Source organism: Sitophilus oryzae, unplaced genomic scaffold (genome assembly GCF_002938485.1).
Source record: "Sitophilus oryzae breed Bouriz unplaced genomic scaffold, Soryzae_2.0 scaffold_172_pilon_pilon, whole genome shotgun sequence".
NCBI lineage: Eukaryota > Metazoa > Arthropoda > Insecta > Coleoptera > Curculionidae > Sitophilus > Sitophilus oryzae.
The window spans coordinates 6760334-6786354 of record NW_022146424.1 but is presented as its reverse complement, the minus strand read 5'-3'; the positions used below and the strand labels follow the sequence as shown (position 1 = coordinate 6786354).

The following is a 26021-nucleotide window of genomic DNA, read 5'->3' as shown; positions in this document are numbered from 1 at the left end:
CCCTCTATAATCTAAATAAACGAGGGAGTGGATAAACTATCGGTAATATATGTCGATGTATATTTAAATTTAGTTTTATATGTACCTTTCTTATGTCCCATTTTAATTAAGTTTTTTTTATAAAAACAAAAACAGCACTGAACTGAACAATGAAGTGAAAATTTAAGATTTAAGGTTATGGTTCAATACATTTGCAAAAAGGTAGTGACTCGACGTTCTATCAACGTAAGAATAAGGAAATCTGAACAACGTTGGAATTAGTAAAACAGACGACGTTTGCATAACGTTGGAATAGGTCCTGAAACTGACGTCGGAAAACTCTATATTGTCCAACGTTGTAACTACGTTGTCCGAATCACCTAAATATCACTTAAGCAAAAAAGGTTACAAGACAACGTTTATTCGACGTCGCAGAAGCTTCTACTTTGCTGTAGTACTAGTCCATCGTCGGCACAACGTTATAAAAACGTTTAAATTTATTTTAATACCCAAGGTAGGGAGCTAACTATTTTTTGTAACTAATCCAACGTTGTGTTTAGTAAACATGTGGTCGCAAGTCGTGAAAATGCTACTTGGGGTGTCATGTGTCGATACTAGTTTTGTACCATTTGTTAACATTTTAATACGTTTTTTTTCGTAATTAATTAGTATAATATCACCGCATGCATATGCACCATAGGCGGAGTCAAAACATTTATCAAAAATACAAAAATATAAATATGAGCAGTGGCGCCGACTGCGTGGGTGCTCGGGTGCTAAAGCACCCATGAGAGAAAATTAGTGGGTGCGGAGCACCCACGAACATAAGCATCAAAACTAATCAGTTTAGCAACTTTAAGACACTCGCATCTCATCCAGCCCAATTCCAAACGTCAATTTCACTAGTTCTAAGGAAGTTTCCTCGTTCATTCTTTGGTAGTTAAACCAATCCTGTTTTTCAACTGTTAAATCAGCAAGCAAATTAACATGGCAATACTTATTTCCTTTAAGTAACCGTTGTTTTTCTGCGTTTTTGCTTATTGCATAAGCGAACAAAAATCCAAGACAGATGTGTAATTCGGGAGGCCATTTTTACTTCACTAAGAGAAAACATGTGTTTCGTTTATCGAGATCTACCAGCTCTGAAAATATTTGTACTTATTTAAGACTTTCCCTGTATATTAATTATAATTATTCTAAATTGGAAGCAAATTGTAAACTACATTAGGAATGTGTATATCCACGATAGCTCACTGTCAATCTATTTAGCTGGCCAAGTATGTGAAAAATGCTATGTGAAAGCTCGTTGTGTATGATTATATTGTGTTTATCTTTGAAAATTTTTAGTCTTGACGGATAAATTTGGTTATATAAAAACCCTAAGCTGTCTCCCACCCCCCAATCTCGAATATCCCTCCACTAGTAGCTCTTCTCAACAACTTTTAGCTTCGTTTATTTTATATCTCTTTATAAAATACAGTTTACAGTATCTGTCTGTTGTTTTAATGCCTGCCCTTACACGATTGTAATGGGTAGAATTAATATTTTCACAATTTTTTTTTATATTTACTCATATTTGATGAGCACCCACGAGGTTTCATAAAAGTCGGCGTCCCTGAATACGAGTATCTCTTCAAACAGCTAAGTTAAGAAAATTATGTGCCACACGACACTGTTTGGAGGTATGGTAATAATTTGGTCTCGGGTGTTATTAGTCCGTGTATTCTTTAGTCATTGAATACAACCAATCAAAGAAACTTTTATTTAAAAATGTACATATTATCTAATAATATTAACTTTCTACATTATAAATAAATTTATTTGCAGGAGATGTCCAATATCGATAAGATTAGCATCTACAAAACCTCTTATCATTGCATAATACATTATGCTAGTACCTTGCTAGTACCCGATATACTACTGATAGTTGACGTAAATCTATCGTAGAATTATCATAACGTATTTTAAACAGGAAGATTTCTTAGTAGGCATTCGATTACCAAAACAAAACAAAGTTCACGTAGCGGTTAACCGAAAAATTAACACATTTTACTCGTTTATATAATTCAAATATCATTTCACACTTAATATCTTCCATGCTTCTGATAAGTGTATATTTCGAAGAAAGTACTTGTTACTAATTGAGTGTTTGAAGTAGAGATTAGATGTTTAGCAAAAATAAAAATCACGCTGAAATCGTTGGACATTTTCTTTTAATCTCAGCAGTGAGTTCTAGGAATCTGTATAGGTAGGTAATCAAGGACCAATGATAAAATGAGATATTACTATACACATTTTTGAAAAGTACTCGGATCAAGCGGGCTGTGGTCAAGTTTGGTGACTATATACAATGTATGTAGGGGTGGGGGTAGTTTTCAACCTTCCCGTAATTTTTCTTGACTTTTGGGAATGTCAAATGTTAAAGCAGTTGGCAAAACATAAGCATCGTAAATCTCATTAAAATCGGAATAACGGTTTTTAAAATATCTTAAAAAATGTATTTGGTTTGGTAAAGTATTTTTGCGACGTAATTGACAACATAAAAAAATAATTTTAAAGCCTAGGCATAAAAGTACGAAAATATATTATTAAACTGACATAAAAGTGTCAAATTTAACGAGCGTAACCATAGTTTCTGGATATACAGGGTGAGTCTTAAATACGTGCAAATATTTTTAGTGAAAACAAATTTTGGAATTTTTTTTAGTTTTTAGTAAAAAACATAATTTCTTGATAATATGGCAATATAGGTAGTAGATTAAATTTACAAGAAAGAAATCCCAGAAAGATAGGTAAAATTTTCACAAAAAACTTTTTTTTGAAATTTTCAAAGTAAAACTACTCGGTTATTTTGGACTTATTTGAAAAACCATAAAGAGAAAATATGTTTCTTTTATTAAGATCTACGAGCCTCGAAAATATTTACACTTATTTAAGACCCACCCTGTATAATTACTTACACGGTATTACTTTTAAATATTTTTATATTATTTGGAACGTTTGAAATTGTTTAAAACTTATTTGGTGGCGTTGGAAAAAAAAATAGCATGTTCTATTAATTTGGAGTAAAAATAACTTTTTGTGCCTTGGCTGTATCAGAGGAGGCTGTATGTCAAACCAAAGAATATTCTTTGGTCAAACGTACAGCTTCGCCACGAAAAGTATCATTTTTACTTCTAATAAAACAACCGCGTGCGTCTGAAAAGTGGCTCATCGTTATAACTTTTTTATTTTACGAGATAAAAAAAACGAGATTTGGTATGTTAGCATATGCATAATTAAGATATGCATAATTAGAATTGATTGACGTATTCAATTGTTTTCTGGCACTTCCTGTTTCACCGGAAATAACTACAACTTTTAATTTTTAAATGGCATCCTCGGTATTTTTTTACTTTATTCGATGGAAAATGACATTCTAAATAGGATGACATATCATATGTCAACTTTTGACATTTTTGCTTAAAACAAAATTGAATTTTAAATTTCAATCTAGAGTGCCATGGCTGTAAAAACACTAATTTTTAAACAAGGAGCCTTGGAAAAATAGATTTGATCGTCTAATGTTATTCGTGTCTTGTCCAGGTCGGTTAAAAGATGCCCAAATCGTATTTTTAATCATATCTCAATTTTTTCAAATAGAACGAGGGTGGCTCATTAGCATATTTGAAAAAAGCATTTTTTTGCGAATAATTTGGTACCACACACTTGGTATTTCGAGTCAAATTATCGTTACGAATCGCATGTTGCAATTTCAAATAAACCATATTCGGAAATGTCAAAAGTTGACATATGATATGTCATTCTATTCAGAGTGTCATTTTCTATCGAATAAAGTAAAACTATACCGAGGTTGCCATTTAAAAATCAAAAGTTGTAGTCATTTCCGGTAAAACAGGAAGTGACAGAAAACAATTGAATACAACAATCAATCCTAATATATGTCATATATTAATATACCAAATTTCGATTTTTTATCTAAGAAAATAAAAAAGTTATTGGGGTGAGCCACTTTTGAGACGCCCCGGTATACTATTATTTTCTTAAAATTTGATGCCCTCTAACGAACAAACGAAACACTTTTGTATGGAGGTAAATTGTGTCAAATGAAATTATTTTGATTCCAAAATACGTGGTAGCTCTATGTCAATGGAATATTGGGACACCTTGTATATGAATTCTTGTCACCTACAACTCATAATTGATAGCTTTTTTCATAAGTTTGAACAGCCGGAACCAACGCCAAGTATCTATAACGTAACACTTCCGGGAGATTTATCTCTTTACTTTGACATAACGCACTTTCGACCACTTAATCATAATTTCCCGATAAAAACCATCGGTTTCATGGCCTACCTCGTTAAATTAACGAAATGACAGATCATTAAAACCAACAATTACTTCTTACCAACAACTGCATACATATTTTGCCTCGGTTAATTTAGTGTAGCTTTGTAGCAATTGAAAAAATTAATTTTATTAATTATTATGACGTTTAATATATTTTCAGTAGAAACAATTAAATTTCATACTAGTATTTGCGAAAATAATCGTTTACATGCAAATATATACGGTAATGGTTTATTGAGTTTGATATAAAATCATGTAAAGATAATAAGCATCGCGTGCAGTTGCATAATGAATTGATATTTTTGAATAGAAAATGAACTGTTATTATTCGAAATGAGTGGCTCAGTTTTTTTTGATTATTAACAAATAATGGGTTATGCCAGTTAGTACTCCCAAATAAACGTACTAGAAATTGGATTTTTTTATGAGTTAACAAGTAATTAAAAAGAATTTGATTTTTACTCCGAACAGAACATGCTATTTTTTTTAACCGCCACAAATAATATAAAAAGACTAGCGTGTACCGGCGACTTCGTTCGCGTCGAATTAATCAATTGTAATGGTGATGATAAAGCAAAGCAAGAATTTCCATTAACATACAAACTGGATAAAATTTTCTCACATTTATGTCAGCATGAGAAAAAACAATATGGCGATCTTATTATATAACTTTGTAATATTTGAGGGGTAGTTTCATCTCGTTGGAATTTCACTTTCGAAAAATCCGTTTGCCAAAAATAAGCTTTTTACATCAAACAGTTTAAGCAGAATCGTGGTTAAGAAATTACCCAACTTTTTGGAACACCCTGTATAATTTTTTAAAAAATTTCAAAATATGTAAAAAAAACAAATAAATTATGCTTGTCCAAGCGTTTTCCCGAAAGACTAACCGTTTTTTAAATAACAAATATTGTAATATTTGAGGGGCGTTTTCACCCTCTTGGAATTTGAGATTCGAGAAACCCCTCCTTATCGAACCTCTACACCCCACAGTCAATCCGTTTGCCAAAAATCAGCTTTAAACGTCAAGCAGTTTAAGCAGAATCGTGATTACTCAATGGTCATATTTTATGAAAACACCCAAAATAAAATATACGTATTTAAGAGTTTTTACGAAAAACTCACCGGTTTTTAAATAAAAAATATTTTAATATTTGAGGGATAGTTTCACCCCCTTAGAATTCGAGTTTCGAAAAATCCCTTCTTATCGAACCTCTACACCCTAAAGTCAATCTGTTTTCCAAAAATCAGCTTTTTACGTCAAGCGCTTTAAGCAGGATCGTAATTAATCAATGACCAGATTTTTCGAAACACCCTGTATACATTTTTAAAAAATCTTAAAATATGTAAAACACCAAATAAAATATACGTGTGTACTATATTTAATATAGAGAAATCAAATTTGCCATCCAGCACAACTATGTTTAACAGATTTCCACATAAAACCAATTATGTATTGCCTAATTCCACCGATAAATTAATTAATTATCGGTTTAATTCAGCTGCATCGACGCACGACAATCAACGGCCGAAAACGATTTTCCGCTGGTGCGGATCGACCGCGACCGCTCGTCGATATATCGGCAAATACAGAGCCGGCCTTGGAAAAGCGCGCTCGCCGAAAAAGCGCCGGCCTACCTTGATCTTGACTCAGATCGGAAGCAATTGCAGGAACACCGCCGATCGCCACGATCGCAACCTTTGCCGTTCCGAGGGCAAACGACACATTATACACCGACTCTCTTTTGTTTCGAACGTTGACAAGTAAATTAATACGAATTGACGACCGTACATCGATTGCTCACTGGGACTGTGTATGGTCCCAATGAATTAAATGCTGCAAGACAACTAAAAGGGGCCCTCCACGCAAGGATTTGATCTGCATGCAAAATCACACAGTTCAGGGCCCGAATTCCGTAACTTAGAAAACGGGGGGTACATTTGGGAGAACATCGATAAAAGAGGCTGTTTGTTCTATATACCGGGTGCGTCTCAAAAGTGGCTCACCCCTATAACATTTTTATTTTTTCAGATAAAAAAATGAGATTTGGTATGTTAGTATATGACATAAATTAGGATTGATTGACGTATTCAATTCAGTCATTCAATACTTCCTGTTTCACCGGAAATTACTACAACTTTTGATTTTTAAATAGCACCCTCGTTTTTTTTTACTTTCTTCGATAGAAAATGACACTCTGAATCGAATGACATATCATAATATGTCAACTTTTGATATATTTGCTCAAAAACAAATTGTATTTTAAATTTCAATCTAGAGTGCCATAACTGTATTAAAAACACTAATTTTTAATCAAGGAGCCTTGGAAAAATAGATTTGATCGTCTAATGTTTTTAGTGTCTTGTCCTGGCCGCTTATAAGATGCCCAAGTCGTATTTTTAATCATAACTCAAGTTTTTCAAATGGAACAAAGGTGGCTCATTAGCATATTTGGAAAACGAATTTTTTATGAATAATTTGTTACTACACATTAGGTATTTTGAGTCAAATTGTTGTTATGAACCGCCTGTTACAATTCCAAATAAACTATATGCAAAAATGTCAAAAGTTGACATATCATATGTCATTCTATTCAGAGTGTCATTTTCTATCAAATAAAGTAAAAAAATACCGAGGGTGCCATTTAAAAATAAAAAGTTGTAGTCATTTCCGGTGAAACCGGAAGTGACTACAATTGAATATGTCAATCAATCCTAATTTATGTCATATACTAACATACTAAATCTCGTTGTTTTGTCTGATAAAATAAAAAAGTTATAAGGGTGCCACTTTTGAGACGCACCCGGTATATATTATAATAGTATTACTAAAAATTAGTAATGGGTTCAGAAATGCCATATATTTGATATTAATTTATTTACTTTGAGAAATAATTTTTCATTTTTATGAAACTGTTTTCAATTAATGTTTGTCAAGTAACATCTAGGTATTTTATTGAATTATGTGTAACGATACGTTATTATCAAGAGTGTAAAGTAAACCAACCTAGTAGTATTTTACTTAAAAAATGTCTAGTACAAAAATTAATATTTTTAATTTATAAATATCGCATGATCAAAAAAAAATGGCGTCAAAGACGGCTGGAGAATGACAGTCGATAGTAATTTTAACGATATCAAGTCCTACATCCTTGACGCCGTTTTTTTTCCGATCATATGGTACTTAATAAACACGTGTCTAAAAAATATAAGTTTTCATACTTATTTTTTTTATCGATAATAATACTCGAACTCTAGTGAAATTTTCACTAGTCATGACAGCATTTTTTAACACTTTCTACGTACGATAATTTAATTATCGCATTATTATAAATCAAATTACAAACCACTTAATTTTTTTAAGTACTCGATCACCAGGGACTCTTTTTTGGTGAAATTTGCTAAAATTGGCATCTTTATACTCTTGATTAGGAACATTCCAACTGAACTTATTCCAAATGAACTATCGAATAAAACTTGATGTAAACATTAGATTATACCGATTTGGTCATTTTGTGTAAGCCAGAGAATAATATAAATGATCGGTTGACAGACAGAGAGACAAAATCAAAAGCGGCATACATTGTTGCTGGTTTTTACGTTTGTAGGAAAATTTGCGTAGAAAAAAAACTAAACTCACCGGCAAAAAAAACCGGCCACTAAAAACTAGTCCCAATTTCAAAGTTGGATTTCTCGCGAACCACTCATTAGATTTTGATGATTTTTTTTAAATTGTAAATTAATTTCTTCTTAACGGATGCTACGTCAGAAATTTGTATTCCGAATTTATTTTGAGCATATACAGGACACAACAAGAAGAAAAAGTTTTTTGCCCGAACTTTGTAACACCCTGTAGGGTGCAACAGCTGTGGTAGCTACAGGGGGGTGACAGTAAAATAGGAAAATTGGAAACAGTCATTAGTGTCATTCCTGTCATTCTCCTCACGACAAGTATGGCCGCCTAGACAAGGACAGCATTGTTTTTGTCTAACTATTGTCTAACTTCACAGTTTAGAATTGGCAGATTTCAGTTTCAGAGACAACTTCAGATTTGTTCTAGAACAAATTCGAAAATATTCGACGCCATTTTAATTCATTCCGTTTAGTTTCGTTTTGGAAGTTCAATTTAATATTTCGGCTAAAATTTATAATTATAAAGGTAATATAGTATATAAAATATATATTACATGAAGAATCCTGGAGAAAATGACGTTTCTGCAGTAATAGGTATGTCCCATGTATATGAAAAATAGGTAGTAAATAAACACTGTTTTTACATTTTTTAGATGCAAGAAAATGGTGTTATAATCTCTTTGAACGGCGATTTTTTTCAAAATGGAAACAATTTACAGCAAGGTAAAATCATTTTTAACTATAGCCAACATTAGTCATCTCCAGTATGTGCGATTTATTGTCAATAATGCAATAAATCGGACTGATAATCTGATTATGTTATCCGACTAAAAGTATCTTTTTGCTTCTTTTTGATTTATAAGCCAGGTCTCTTTGGGAATAATGGACGTTTTTTTAAACAGTATATTTATATTTTATACCTAATATATCAGTATTAAATAAATTTAATATTGATATTTTTACATTGTTAATTTTAGTATAAAAAAAATTGTTTTTCTGTTTTCAGGTTTTGGTATACCCAGGTTTTTGTATAAGGCTCCCGTTTTCATGTCCCTGTGTCCGTTTTCTGTCCTTGAAGTCTGCGAATACGTGTGTTTATTTACAAATTACTGTAAGTCATACTTATACCTTAACTAATTTACGTTAAAAGTACATATAATTAACTAATTGGTATTGAAACAATACAATCCTCTATATTTTTATATTTATTTAGTCACGTTGTTCCATATTTCAAATAAATATATGAAAAGAAAAAATACAAAATACATTTGAACTGAAAGAGGGCCCGCCATTGAATAACCGGAAACGGAAATGAAAATTAAGCCATCATGTCCTTATCATGTCAACCTGTCAATTGGAAAATTAGTTCTCCAGACGACAACGAAGGCTTTCGGTGGCGTATCGTGTTTCCACGATTTAACACAGAGTTGACACTTCTTTCTAGTTAATTATTTTATGGGTAGCTATTGCTAAATCAAATTACATTGTAGCATCATCTTTTGTGAGCATTTTATTTTTTTAATCACGACATTATCTCTCTTTGTATTGGAGATACGCTGCTTTAAAACGAACGTCTCGGAAAAATGCTACGCAGGCAGAAAGTTTTATGTGTAAATAATCATAGGCGAAAACGGATTTATGAGTATTTGCAATATGACAACTACGGTTGTCAAATTAAAAAATGCCATTATCTGTGACGGATGTTGCTCGTATTGTGGCTTTAATTGAGGATGGCTGAAGTCAACGTTCCGGAAGAAAACGGAAGACAAATGCAATTGACGACCGCTTTATTGTCCTGAATACTTTACGAAATCGTAGAATAACATCGTTTCAGAATCAACATCTGCTACAAGCCGTGCGTAGAACCAAGTAGGATTCAAGAAACTGGAAGACTCCATCTGTAACCTGGAATGGGAATCCTCCAACGGCCTAAGACACTCTAATAAATTTCTCAGGACTTACAATAGAGAAAAATCAAAGTTTTTCCTTGATTTAAGTAAGAACAATCTTCGGATTCTCACAGGGGTTTTGACAAACCAAACTCATCACTGAGTGCGGCGATACGACAACCATTCGTGCCATAAACTTTGGTACGACAGATTACTAACGTCTGTAACCTCTGTAAAGTTGTCTCAGATACTTGCTTTTGTCAAAGCCCTGAGACTGTATGATGAGTTATAACTCAAGAAAGGGGGACACAATAGATTAACTGCCCCCCTCCCACACAATCTACAATTTATTCAACGACGCAATCAAAGCATTTAATGTCAATTAAATAAAAGTAGTTTAGAAAAGCTATCTATTACTCTTAATATCTCTAGGGACAAGTTAATTCCGATCTATTTTATCGAATTTTATTGAATACTGCGCAAAATTGTACGCACGCCATCTCTAGGGTCAAGTTGAAGGTTACTTGAAAATGATATTCGGAAAAAAATCGATAACGTTATGGGAAAAGGGTAATTTGTTTAATTGTTAAATTAATAGAAATTATGAGCGCATGATTTTTAGATTTAAATATTGTTTATCCGATAGAAAAAACTTGTTTACCAGGTAGGCATATTGGTAGGTAATGAGAGACCTATCGTTTTTCGAACTGGGCGAAATTACTATTATTAAATATAAAATAATGTGCAATTGCAATGATACATGATGCATATTATGGCCATTTTGGAAATTTCCGTAAAATGCGTTATGTTATATAAGCATTTTGGTTTCAAAACAGATTTTTTTTTAATAATATGGGTTTTTCTATAAATGGTGATAACAGTAGATTAATAATTTAAAATTAATAAAAAGTGATTTTTAGGGTTCCTCACCTCAAAAGGAAAAAACAGACTTGTGCATTCTCCGCCGGTGCTGCCACCATTGGAGAATATCGTAAACAACTGGTATATACAAGTACCTACACGGGTTTAAATAACGAGTATACGAAAAATGTTTTATATAATTATTCTAAAAGTATAATTTGTGAAAATTCTAAAAATAAAAAAGTAAATATTTTAATATCTTCAGAAGATCTAACGTGCATTATAATTTATTATTCCAGCTAAAAAAAACTTTAGATGAGTGTAACTACGGTAGCGAGCATAGTTTTAATCACCGGTTTTGCTAGTGTACATAAATATAATTTTAGAAGATGTTCATAAAACATTTAATCACTAGTGGATTAAAAAAAGTATACCATTAATATTGCAAATTTCTTTATTCTCATAGTATATGCCTATTTAATTGTTTGAGTATAGTAATGAGCACTTTGTTTACAGATTTGTTTTGTCGAATCCATTTTTGCTATTTATCAAATCGGTGTCAGAAACTATGAAGCTACAAAATGTTGTAATGTTGTTTCGGGAGAGTTGAATATTCGGGGAAGCTAAGTTTTTGAATGTTATTGCACCCAACAACACCTTTATTACGCTCTCCTTTATGCGTTAATATTTTTTCGTCAATTATATTAACATTTGAAATTGTCACAACACGACGCGACGCCTAGTTCGGGTTCTTTTTCACTTATACTACCCGAAACAGCGTTACATCATACAAACGTCGTATAAGTGCGTGGCAAGCTTTAAGGGCCCATACGTTTGAGATATGATGGAACCATCGGATTCTTAAGAGTTGTCAATGAAATAACTAATTATAACATGGCATATGATCTAGCAAGTGGCATGCATCTGGCATGCTACATCGAACTGAACCAACGTAAACAAATAAACAGGAACCCACCAAAGTGACAAAGCGAGCAACGCGCATGTCGTGACACGTGGCATGTCGTGACACGTGGCATGTCATGCGACTGCATTAAAAATAGAACATGTTCTAATTTTTGTCACGTCAGAAGGCTGCAAAGTTGGTTTCATCCTATAGAAAGACTGAAATTTGTCTGGATATTGATGCAATTCTTTAAATACATTAAATCCGCTATATGACTGCCTGTATTTCCAATACGGATGTCTACGTTTAGACCGTTTTTTATTAATATTAATTAAATTTACTATGGCTAAGGCATTTTCATCTGAGGACGACATTATTTACTCATAATGGCGAGAAAGTATACAAATGTACCAATGCCAACTGCTGGTTTTTGACTTTGCTTCTGCTAACTTTTGCCATTTAAGTGGGCGTCTACTGAGCCACGCTACTTACATCGTGGTCATGCTGCTACGCATCACGACATTTTGGTGGGCGCCCTGCCTAAGGTGTCTCTGTTGCAACTTGTTTAAAGCTGGATTTATAAACTCGGAAGTTGGCGTTCAGTTGAGGTTCAGTTGCAGTTGGATATTCGCGGCAGTTGAGGTTCAATATTTTTGCATTTATAAACTGTCAGTTTCGGTTGTAGGTTAGGTTTGGAATTGTGAAAATTTCGAACGTTTTTCTTTCGATTTAAAAATACTTCTGGTATTTGTCAAAGTTCAAACACAGTAATCCACGATTACGCAAAATATAAACATCACATTAACAGAAATAATGAAACAACAATAAGGGTCATTTTCCAATGCATCGGCGTACTGTGCTTCACGTGATCGACAGGCGCTTATTCATTGGCTGTCGCCGAACGTCGCCAGCGGTCGCCAACTGCCCGCAACTGCCGACATAAACATTGACCATCTTTGAACTCCGCTGAACGTAAAACGAACTGCCAACTTTTCGACCAACTGACTTTATAAATGCGCGCGTTCATTTCATAGCGTTGAACATTTTGAACGGCAACTGAACCTCAACTCCCGAGTTTATAAATCCAGCTTAATGCGTTCATGTGTCGGCGGTACGGCACCCAGGTTTCGCTCCCATATAAGATGGTGGGGATTATAATTGCTCGGTACACCGCAAGTTTCATTTCAGTACTCAAATCATGATTGTAGAAAACCCTCTCTTTTAATTTCCAGAATGCTATTGAGGCGCTGCTAATCCTATGCCGAATTTCAGAGTCGATATTGGCCGTTTCCGAAATCAAACTTCCAAGATAATTGAATTCTGCTACATATTGTAATAGTTCTCCGATTTTTATAGCATTGTTGTGATCTTCCAGGGGAGTGCACATGATTTTGGTTTTGTCGAGGTTTAACTTAAGGCCCAAAGCCTCGTATGCCCAGGTATATGTGTTCAACATCTCTTGTAATTGTTGTAACTAAAGAAATCTATTAATACCTGTAATCTATATTAATTCTACCTGTAATTACTTAAATATTATGGCAAAGCCACGATTTTAATATTATTTCAGTACGATCGACATAAACGGTTACGGGACTACCGTGAAATACTTTATACCCGGTACTTCTAAATTATGCCGTTAGGGCGCTGCTGTCGGAATTTTTAAAATGAACTGAAATGTACCCAGTCTGTAAAAAAATCTGAAAACTGCACTTTGTAATTAAACCTTAAAAAATATAGTCTTATTATTTAAAATACGTCATTGAGGTTAAGCAACGGTATATGTGGTCATAATTGTATGGATGGAGATGGCCAAATCCTATGATGTACAGAACTCTAAATATTGAGATTGTTTAAAAAATATATATCGATCTACCTATGCATATAAAAAAAATGCCACTATGATTCTGAATATTCCCCATGCAACAATAAGTAATAAAATAATGATTAAGTATGGTTAGTAACTGACCTTTATTTTGTTTTGTACGATTTATATGAACACATGTAGTTTCTATAATGTATTTTATTATTTTACTGGTAATTGTTGTTTTGATAAAAACGACTTACTTTAAGTACTGTTTGCAGCAAAAATTTGATTACTGATTTAATTTCAAAACTATGATTTGCTATTGGTTAAATTATATTCATTTGGTGAGAGATGTTAGGAATAAAAAATACAGTAAAATTATAGTCCGTTACATGTCGTAATAGGACTAAATTGATTTTTTTTTTATAAAATAGATAATGTAAATCATAAAATAAATTAATATAAAGATTAAATTAAATTAAATATAAAATATAAAATAAGATTTTCTTTGATTTCAGTAAGGACAAGCTTGTCACAGGGTTTTTAACAGGACACTGTCTCCACATTGAACACCTCAGTAGATTGAAGCTAAGAAATAACGGCGAATGTAGATATATACAGGGTGGTCCGAACTGTATTCCGAAAACTTCGGCAGCAAATTCTGCCGATGAATACGTAAAAACGAAAAAAAAATGGTAAAAAATTGTATTAATGTATGTCCTAAAATGGCTTAGTTTCGGAGATACAGGGTGTAGAAGTTTCATTTTTATTTCGATTTTTTCCAAATAATTTCTCAAGTAACGTCAATATTTGGATGAAAATTGGTGCTTGGGAGTTTTTTGACATGAGAAATTTGATTTTGATGTCAATATGACTCCTACTAGTAGAGGGCGCCACCTCCATATTTTTTAACTGGTTTGAAGAGTAATAAATTTTCGTCCGTACCTGTATAAAACTACTAAATAAAAAAAATATATATTTGCGATGTTTTTTTACGTGAAAATGGTCTCTTGGTAAAAATCGCTACGAGTAGTGGTTTTCGAGATATTTGGAATCGAAATTATCAATACCTGTCATCATTGACATAAATTAAACATGTTAACTAAATAGTTATTAAACTGAAATCATAAATTTGAAATGTTTTTGTGCCAAAAGTACAAAAAAAACTGTTTTATCATGATTTTTTGCAGAAAAATTTATGATTAATTTAAAAAAATAAAGATTTCCCAAATTTATTATTTCAGTGAAATAAATATCTACTCAACATATGTTTATTTTTCGTCAATTCTAAATACCTTAAGAACGGTTGCTCGTAGCGATTTTTACAAAGAGATACTTTTTACGTCAGAAGTCACAGAGATGTATATTTTTGGCTTCGGTAGTTTTATACAGGTACGGACAAAATGTTATTACGCTTTAAAACAGTTAAAATACATGTAGATGGCGCCCTCTACTAGTAGGAATCATAATGACGTCAAAATCAAATTTCTCATGTCAAAAAACTCCCAGACACCAATTTTCATTCCAATATTGACGTTACTTTAGAAATTATTTAGAAAAAATCGAAATAAAAATGAAACTTCTACACCCTGTATCTCTGAAACTAAGCATTTTAGGACATACATTTATACGAACTTTTTTACTTGTTTTTGTCTGCAAAATATGCTGCCAAAGTTTCCGGAATACAGTTCGGACCACCCTGTATATTTACATCACAAGACCCACCTCCTTAACATGATACAAAAAAACAAGGTATCATCGATAGCGGCTCTAATTTCGTTCAGTTTGCCCATATCACCTGTGACGTCACTACGCCATACAAAAAAAACCATATTGTTCAATTGCCACTAATATAAAAAAGACCTAAAATAGGAAAGAATTAGGACATACATAGTTATGTGAAATCACTGAGTCTAACATTGGAAAAGTAATTTTCATATTTATTATGTGCCATCAGTTTAACGATTTGAAATTGGCGAGCTGAGCGTGCCGACCAATGGTGTCAATATCACCTGTGACGTAGTGACCAACCTGCGCTATCATGCCTCCTTAACGGCACTTAAAGGACATAAAGGGCCATTACTTCCCGTTCAAAATATTTTATCTTGTACACTTCGCACTAAAAGAAGTTCTAAACAGAACCATGTTCGACTGGAAGGTCTGCTAGTAATTTTTTTAGGCTTAAAGTATCACAACACTTTAAAATTCATTTAAACCAAAAAATGCAAAAACTCGTAATACAAAACTAAAGTGTCAAAACGAATGACAATGTCAGGAAATAAATAAATAAATGTGACAACTTCACATTTTTTACAGCAGAGCTACGACCTGAATCCCCAGCGGGAAATTTAAATTCCAGTTAGTCAGCCCGGCGTCGAATATGTCCATGCTTGGCAACAATGAATTTAAAAAGCGCGCCCTCGATTACGTAACTAAAAGTTTAATTGATATGGCTTATATGTTATTATTTTAAATACCTATAAAAAATATAAATATTTTCATTTGTAACTTGTCAACTATTGTAGAAATATAAAACATACTCGTGCTGTTCTAAAGAAATGTGAATAACAAAGATGGGAAAATGTTTTTAATTAATTTACATTGTCTGCTTCTGTTTCCAAACGACTAAAAAAAGAAAAAAACTATTTAAGTTAAGACGCTCTCTCTGAGATTATTTACATACTTAAGATAATGAGGTGATCGAAAACAACGTTAATCTCGTGCTAAATGAAAACTAAGTTTAGAAGACTGTTTGTTGTTATGCGATACTACGTAGATTTTCTATATTTCAAAATCTTGCTTGTTTTAACAGAAATTAATGAAATCTTTAAATAAAACAAAATAATTAAGAAACTACAATTTGTAATACAACTTTATATCCACTAAAACATGTATACTGGGTGCGTCTCAAAAGTGGCTCATCCCTCTCCCCAATTTTTATTTTTTTCAGATAAAAAAACGAGATTTGGTATGTTAGTGACATAAATTAGGAATAATTGACATATTCAATTATTGTTTTGGTCACTTCCTGTTTTACCGGAAATGACTACAAATTTTGAATTTTAAATGGCACCATCTGTATATTTTTACTTTATTCGATAGAAAATGACACTCTGAACAGAATAACGTATCATATAATATATGTCAACTTTTGACATTTTCACTTAAAAAAAACAGATGTTTAATTTTAATCTATAGTGCTATTGTGTAAGCTGTGTTAAAAACACTAATTTTTAATCAAGGAGTCTTGGGAAAATAGATTTGATTGTCTAATGTTTTTCGTGTTTTATCCTGCCCGTTTAGAAGATGCGCAAATCGTATTTTTAATCATATTTCATTTTTCTCGCATAGAACGAGGGTGGCTCATTAGCATATTTGGAAAAAACATTTTTGGCGAGTAATTTGGTATCACACGCTTGGTATTTAGAGTCAAATTGTTGTTATGAACCGCATGTTACAATTTGAAATAAACCATATGCGAAAATGCCAAAAGTTGACATGTGATATGTCATTCTATTGAGAGTGTCATTTTCTATCGAATAAGTAGAAACCTTTGAATAAGAAGACTAAGGAAGGAGCATAATGCTATCCATGTATTCATGCATGGTGGGCGGAAAAAGGACTCTAGGGTGGGGATCCTTGACAGTTCTGTTTGACGATTCATTTGACACATTTGAATTTGATTTGAAATTTTGTGGATTTGTCAGTTTTTACGGTGCTTATTTTATGTTATTTATTATTTATTCTACTACTGATAGTTGTATAAAGGTAGTAAATCTAGATGGAAATTGTGGCAGAACTTAAATTAACAGTGACACTATCGCAATTTATCGAAAAAGACTCTAAAATAGTTGGTTGTGTAGCGTGCGGTAGATCTCGGCAAAAATGTGTGAAATAATGGAACAAATTTTCGCTAGTAAGTGACTATATAATATACATACGTGTAGTAAACCGATTATTTATGGAATTCACTTAAATTAACTAATTATATATTTTTTCTTGCATTTTTGCTTTTATTTACTACTTGTCAAAGAATTTAGATACGTCAATTTGACTTATCTGCTTCAGTAGCGTATCGGATGTTTATGGTTATAAACAATTATTATAACTTAACTATTTTTATTAGAATTTTATATTTTTATAACAATTTTAATAACTACCAACATTTATTCACAACGTAAAATAAAAAAAAATTATTTAGTCTACCCCACGTCTACCCTACATCATAGTTTTACATTTTTTAAATAAAATTAGAACGGCACTGACAAACCGGAATTCAAGTCGGCCATATTTGAGGCCCATCGCGGTGGACCTAAGATTTTTGATATGCTCCTTCTTTAGTCTTGTTATTCAAAGGTAGAAATATACCGAAGGTGTCATTTAAAAATCAAAATTTGTAGTCAGTTCCGGTAAAACAGAAAGTGACCAAAACAATTGAATACGTCAATCAATCTTGATTTATGTCATATACTAACGTACCAAATCCCGTTTTTTTTATTTGAAAAAATTAAAAGTAATAGGGGATAGGGATAAGCCACTTTTGAGACGCACCCGGTCAAACATTTTTCTTTATTAAATAAGAACAATCGAGAGAACAATCTACGAATTCTCACGGCGTTTTTAACAGAACACTGTCTCCTCAATGAAGACCTCCGTAAATTAAAGCCACAGATTAAAGCTAAGAAACAACGGCGAATGCAGATCCTGTGGGAAAATGGGGAAACATCAGAACACCTCATATATATCGTGCGCCAAGACGGCAACCATACGGCAACCATTCGTGCTATAAACATTGGTACGACTGATATCGGAGATGGAAAACTAATCTCTGTAAAACCGTTTCAGATACTGTCATTCGTCAAAGCCCTGAGACTGTATGATGAGTTATAACTCAAAAGGGAACCATTTTCTTTTTAATGTATATTTTACAAGGATTTTACTAATATATAATGATATGCTTATACAAAATGCTAATTATGATATAGTAGTTTGTCATGTTAAATTTAATATGATTAGTTGTTTTCTGACGTCAATTCTAAAGTACTCACCATTCGACCTATACCGAACTCCCAAAATTTTTCCAATTTTTTCAGCATGTTTATTTGTTGATCTGAAACATAAAGAAAAGAATGTAAACATATATTTTTAATATGCACATAAGAATGCTTTCTTTTCGTGTTCCACAATTAACCATCAAGGTTACGAATAGCATATTTGAATGGAGTAAAGAGGGAAAAATGTTTAATTTCCGTATAATTAAATAATAGCTATGTTTTAAGAGCATTAAAATTGTTATAAACTGTAATTTACAACACAATAATAATAGGATTCAATTATATCATTAAATAAATCAGTTCTATATGATAATTCGGGATTTTTCTCAGTTTTATTTGTTTACTAAAGTATATACATTTATAAAGAATTTGCAGAAAAAATAGTTAATGAAAAAATAAAGTGAATCTTGGGAAAATGGTTTTATTTTGATTATTGGCACAGTTATTTTATCAATTTCCAGCTTCCTATTCTATTCTATTTAAAGAGGAATGTATGTGCTCTTTCATGACCTGATAACCTAAATATAAACCTTATTTTCATTAACCTATTTACTGTAATGCCATACTTAATCATATTAATACAAAATGGTATATAAAATGAAATTATACATGTACTAGACAGGATGATAATCAAAATGTGACAAAAAATGAGTAGTTGAATGTTTAGTTAAATAAGTTAAATTTTTCATATATTATAAAGTTTTCAGAATTTAACGCTAAATGATTTGCTAACAGAAGGTGAACCAAAATCACAATATACAGCTTACATACCGGGTGCATCTCAAAAGTGGCTCACCACAATAACTTTTTCATTTTTTCAGATAAAAAAAACGAGATTTGGTGTGTTAGTATATAACATAAATTAGGATTGATTGACGTATTCAATTGTTTTTGGTCACTTTCTGTTTCACCAGAAATGACTACAACTTTTGATTTTCAAATGGCACCCTTGGTATATTTTTACTTTATTCGATAGAAATTGACACTCTGAATAGAATGGCATATCATACGTCAACTTTTGACATTTTTGCTTAAAAAAAATCGTATTTCAAATTTCAATCTAGAGTGCCATGGTTAAATGTTAAAAACACTAATTTTGAATCCTAATTTATGTCATATACTAACATACGAAATCTTGTTTTTTTACCAAAAAATAAAAAAGTTATAGGGGTAAGCCACTTTTGAGTCGCACCCGGTATAGTAAATACCTTTATGAATCGCTAACCAGAATTTAATTTTAATAAAAGTTTTAACATTTTTGTCAATATGGTAACGAAAATATTTTGGGTTTTGATTAAATCTGTGAAATTCCCGTTTTATTTTTTTAACACATACAACAAATAATCCACAATAAATTTATATTGTCTGGTAAATTTATTGTACGTAACTCAATTCTAATAAAAATACAAAATACCTTTTTTATTATTTACCACCCGGAATTTAATAAAGGTTTTAATATTTTTGTAAATATTAACAGCGAAAATATTTTTGTTTTTAATAAAATCTAGGAAATTCTTATTTTCTTTATTTATTTAAAGGTGAGTAAACCTATAATATATTATTTCTATTGTACTGGTTATTCTAAACTAGGTTATCTTACAAGATTACCTTTTAAATAAGTTGCGAATTATAAATATTATTATTTATATAGAGGTTATGATAAGTTGCGGTAGAAATATATTAGTAATTCTTGGGAGTGTTAAAAACATATTTTACTTGAAATTAAAAAGGCAAATTATTTATTGCCAAAAGAGTGTATTGGCAGTTATAGTTGAATTAATTTCTCAGTGACTTTGTTGAATATTTTAGTCTCTACGATGCTCTACTTAACCGACGCATGTTCGAAAGTACCCAGTACCATAGACTTAAAATAAAATATAGACTGAGCATCTCATTCATAAATAGCTGGAACATGCGGTCAGACACTGTCTTATTATTGTTGTGTTATTGTTTTAGGTTATAACGAGTGCGACACGAGCGATAGATAGGTTGTCTCTGTCGTAACGGTCGTTCCCTGACGACTCTGCCGAGAAACACAACACTGTCTTTCGTTTCTCAAGTACACCTGAACTCTCCGTATCATAGCCGGGTATTTTTTTTATTTTAATGAAGCTATAATTAAATTAAAAATATATCGTATTTAAACTTTTTTATATTTTATTAAGATTTAGGACAGGTTTTTTAAATAAAACTTTAGAAAAAACAATTTAGAGTCCAAAAAGGATAAAATAATAAAATACACGTTATAGAAGAAATTTTATAATCGAAATTAGGTAATTTTTGAAATTAATAATAAATTATTAATTTTAGTCAAACATTTACAACCCCTAATATTGATCAAAACAGGATCTATTCCACAGATATAATAGAATCGGCGACGGGAAGAGAAAAAAAATATGATTGTTGTAATTTTTATTCTGGTTAAGTGATGTCTTATTATGTAAATTAGAGAAAACATAAATCTGTTCCATTAAAGCAAGGAAGGTGGTGGAAGTGGATAAAATGAAAACTACATTTATTTAACTCGGTACTGTCTTTATTATACCGGGTGCGTCCCAAAAGTGGCTCATCCTCATAATTTTTTATATTTTCAAATAAAAAAAACAAGATTTAGTATGTTAGTATATGAAATAAATTAGGATTGATTGACGCATTCAATTGTTTTTGGTCACTTCCTGTTTCACCGGAAATGACTATAACTTTTAATTTTTAAACGGCACCCTCGGTATATTTCTACTTTATTCGATAGAAAATGACACTCTGAATGGAATGACATATCATATGTCAACTTTTGACATTTTCGCATATGGTTTAATTGTAATTGTAACACGCGGTTCATAACGACAATTTGACTCGAAATACCAAGTGTGTGGTATCAATATATTCATAAAAAAATGCTTTTTCCAAATATGCTAATGAGTCACCCTTGTTCCATTTGAAAAAATTGACATATGTATGATTAAAAATACGATTTGTACATCTTTTAACCGGCCTAGACAAGACACGAAACCTATTAGACGATCAAAACTATTTTTCCAAGGCTCCTTGATTAAAACTTAGTGGATTGAAAAAACTGGATTGAAATTTAAAATAGGATATGTTTTTTAAGCGACAATGTCAAAAGTTGACATATGATATGTCATTCTATTCAGAGTGTCATTTTTTATCGAATAAAGTAGCAATATACCGAGGGTGCCTTTAAAAATCAAAAGATGTAATCATTTCGGTGAAACAGGAAGAGACCAAAAACAATTGAATACGTCTATAAATCCTAATTTATGTCATATACTTACTAACATACAAATCTGTTTTTTTATCTGAAAAAATAAAAAAAGTTATAGGGTTGAGCCACTTTTGAGACGACCCGGTATATTAAAAAATATTGTTTCATAATGTAATATCATTTTAAAATTCTTGTATGTTATTTTAGATTCTGAAGATAATTTTAGAATAAACCGGAATATATTTTTAATAAAAACATTATTAATTATTAACAGGGTTATAATTATGATTTTGTTACAATGTAAGTAAGTAAATAATGTAATGTAAGAGAAAAAATTCAGATTTTACATTTTACTAAAATATTATCTAAATAAGCGCCTTTCTACAACAACGCCACTGACTCCCAATGGGTAAATTGAGAGTTGCCTACCGGTCAAAAGTCGTTTCAAGACTTAAATGGATTATTTAAGTCAAATTTCTTGCAAATTTGGCACTGGCGAACCATATTTTATAGTTCTTGAACAGAAAAAGTCAATAAAATAAACACTTAAGCACTACAAGCTAAGAAAATGCGTTAATACAGCCGGGGAGATAGCGGCAACAAAGCTTTACCGCACACGTGCGACACGTACTACAAGGTAATAAATGAATGAATAGGCTCCCTCGCCTCTAATCGGTGTTGTCATATTGTAAAGAACTTATCCTTTTTAAACAGTATCCGACTTATAATTTAGTAGTATAAGGACTATTTAATACATCTCTGGAATATTAAAACCTACTTTATTAAACTGTAGTATTAATATCTCAATATATGTGTATAACAAGAAAAAAAATATTGATAATATTAAAGACGTGACAACATAGGCTGGATGAGGAAGGCTCGGTCGACTGTACCCAGAAGTAAACATGTGTACAAAAAAGGTTGTTTGTCCGCGTTGAGATGTAAATAGTGTAGTCTATATTTTATTTTAAGTCTATGCCCAGTACCCATTTCTATACTTTGGCGCTCTAATTTTTCGCTTTTGATGCACTCCTGGAAAGTGAATGTTTTTTTGGTTTATATTTAAAAGTCCTAGAAAAGTTCACAAATAAATTTATAGTTTCTTTTTTGCGACGTCCGGATTTTGTTCGGATTTCTGAGTTCACTTGTCCGGAATTACCAAAAGCTTTTATGGAAAACCTAGTTATGTGTCTAAATTAGGGTTACCATAAAGGCTTTTGGAAATTCCGGATAAGTGAACTCAGAAATCCGGACAAATGAACTCTGAAATCAGATCAAAATCCGGACGTCGCAAAAAGGAAACTATAAATTTATTTATGAACTTTTATAGAACGCAAATAACAGCCCCAGAATAAACAAAATATAACGGAAAAAAGGAATATTTTTAATCTTAGAGTAAAAGTGGCATATAATTATAACCCATTTTTACGGTAAAGTTTCTTTCTCTCATTTTTGCTCTCATTGCTACTTAAACCGCTTTTGTCCTCTGAAAAACGCAAACCGTTTTTGCCGAGAGTAAAATTTTAACCCACTTTTGCTATCAGCCTCTCAATTCAACTGTAACTGGGCAAAATATTTTACTAAGTTGAATAATTGTTTTTGCGGTCAGTTTCCCGAACGCTTTTCCAAATCCGGACATGTCCGGGTAAATCCGGACGTATGGAAACCCTGGCCTAAATGGATTGAATGAAAGTCCTATAGACATAGTACATCTATGTCTATAGGATAATAAGTAGAAACATATATAATTACAGGTTTATTTATATTTTATTAATTAGGTAACAAATTAGAAATTCACAATTTATTAAAAAATATGTATTGCATTTTCTGTTTCCTATTAAAATCATATTTAGGCCAACATTACAAAAAAAATCTTGCATTAGAAATGTTGGGAAACAATAATTTCTTTCACAGGTCTTTTTCAATGAAGAAATATCCGTTTGTCGTGCGGAATAATGATTTTCCCAACCTTATTATATAAAGAAGTATTTAAAAACGTGCATTATGGGTCCATAATAAATAAATAAACAATTTCTGTGATTTACTGTGTTGTACACAAATCAGTTAAGAACACTTGCATGCAATAAATGACCTGATATAATCTTAAAAATTATCATTAAACAAACTGAAATGTAAACTAATGTAAAATTAATGAAAATAAAAACATTATTATTACGCTGCATGGTTAACAATGGATGTATTCTGTCAGTAAACAAATTATTAACTTTCCAAAAACATATTTCATTCAACATTTCTTTTATATATATTTTAAAAATAATAACACTAAAAATAAACTAAGTGAAAAATATTTGTTTCTTTTAAAATAGTGTTGAAAAGAAAGCAGTTTATTTTCTGTATTGTTAATTGTGTCTTGACCACTCGCAATTTCATATTAAAGAACATACATATCTCTGACCTTAGATGTAATGAAGGTTTATGTTAATAAAGTGTTAAGATTGTTTCTTTATTCTCTGGTTGGTATTAGATTTTTAATGTAGTGTAATAAAATTGTAGTTACTAATAATAATATAATCTATCTCTAATTTTATTTTAATTTTAAATACCTCCCATTTAAATTAAATTATTTTTTATTAAAATAAGAAAAACCTAAATATCACAAAAAATCAAAAATTATAACAAAATTTATTATTATATAAAATATAAATATTTAAGAAAATATGTACAGAAGAAGACTAGAAACAAAATTATAATGATATTAATCCAATGTATTTGATTTAAGATACATATAGGATTGGTCTTAAATTGATGCACAATGCACATAGTTTTATTTCTGTGAGGTTTTTTTCGCCAAAAAATTGTGAAGATTTTGTATTTTTCGAAATATTTTTTTGGATTTATCGTTAAAAAACATTATAACTTGATAACATGGCAACTTGGCAACACAGGAAGGAAATTAAATTTAGAGGAACGAAACCACAGAAAAGAATATAATAATTGTTCTGAAAATTTAAGCACAGTTTTATTAAAAAACATTTCTTTTATTTTCAATGTAAAATAACTCAGCTTTTTTGACACCTGTTTGAAAAACAGTAAAAAGAAAAAAATATTTCTTCTTTCGAGATCTACTAACCCTGAAAATATGTGCACACAACTTATCCTGTATAGATATATTTTGTAATCAGACTTAAAATAATGAAAAATACAACAAATTAAAAAACACTATTAAAATATCTAAACTAATTAAAAAAAAACGTAACTAAATAATAACTACTTGCAAAACTAAATTAAAAAAATAGAAAGTTTAGAAACATAACTGGGAAATATTGTAGTAAAATTATTAATAAAATTAAATAATAGATTAAAATAAAAAGAATAAAAAAGTAACTAAAAAATGTAATAAAAAATAACGAAAATCCACAAAAACACTACGTTAAATTCAAACAAGGAAGATACAGTAAAAGAAAATTAATAATAACCCTAAATAAATAATAAATTAAACTCACCTAATAACACAATAATAAAAGAAGACACAATTAAAAAAATTAAAAAAAACTAACACTAATCCAAAAAAAATCGTCGAAAGTTTTATCCGAGGCTTGTGGACGATTAACAAAAAAAGTTGTAACAGAACCAGGAAATTTATATAATATAAACGATATATGGCGATAAGTTTTTTGTCAGAAAAAAGTGGTGGGGGTGGGGATAATGAATTGTTTTGGAGCGCGTCGCTGTTTCTTGGCTACTACCATGACGGCTGGCGAGCGCCAAGTTTTGTTTGGCCGGCATAACAAACACGCGGTAGTACCGCTGCCTGCTGTTGTTGCTCTTGTTACAGCGGTACGTAAATTGCTGTCCCCCTCCTCCTGATTCCTGCTGGTGCACATCTGCAGGTCGATTGACTTTCAACCCGGTGCTCGCTGATACGGTTATCAATGATGATAGTTTAGATTCAAGGTGGATCGATTTCAAGAGCACGAAACTCCTCATTTTTTCCTGCTAATAAGATTGTTTCTTATATTTTGCATATAGAGGTAGAAAAAAAATAGTAAATAACTCTTAAATTCTATCGTTTTTCAAAGTAGTTTTCGTATTCTCCACGAAGAGAAATGCATTTTTGCACCCCTTAAAATTAGTTCGGATTCGATGGTTGGTACCTTCAAAATTGCGCTGGTACCTTCAGAAGGCGCTGTACAGTGTTGCGGCCCATAAAAATACGAAAATCCAAATTTAAATTCGAATTTAAAAAATGTGTTATTTTAGCAGTAAAATATCCGTACTTATCTTTGAATAAGAAGACTAAGGAAGGAGCATAATGCTATCCATGTATTCATGCATAGTGGGCGGAAAAAGCACTCTAGGGTGG

At 31.4% G+C, this 26021-nt stretch overlaps 1 protein-coding gene across 2 annotated transcripts in view; it reads right to left on the bottom strand.

The window, feature by feature from the left end:
• LOC115881538 (facilitated trehalose transporter Tret1-like) overlaps positions 1 to 26021 on the bottom strand; it is a 68507-nt gene that overhangs the window by 29032 nt on the left and 13454 nt on the right. Inside the window, exons 1-2 of one of the 2 annotated variants that reach the window (XM_030899074.1) lie at positions 25162 to 25469; positions 18469 to 18530 (exon numbers count right to left, since the gene is read on the bottom strand). In XM_030899074.1, coding sequence (XP_030754934.1) covers positions 18469 to 18516 — 48 coding nt within the window. In that variant the 5' untranslated portion in view covers positions 18517 to 18530; positions 25162 to 25469. Of the gene's footprint in view, positions 1 to 18468; positions 18531 to 25161; positions 25470 to 26021 lie in introns of those variants that run through there. The other variant, XM_030899073.1, reaches the window with a different exon arrangement.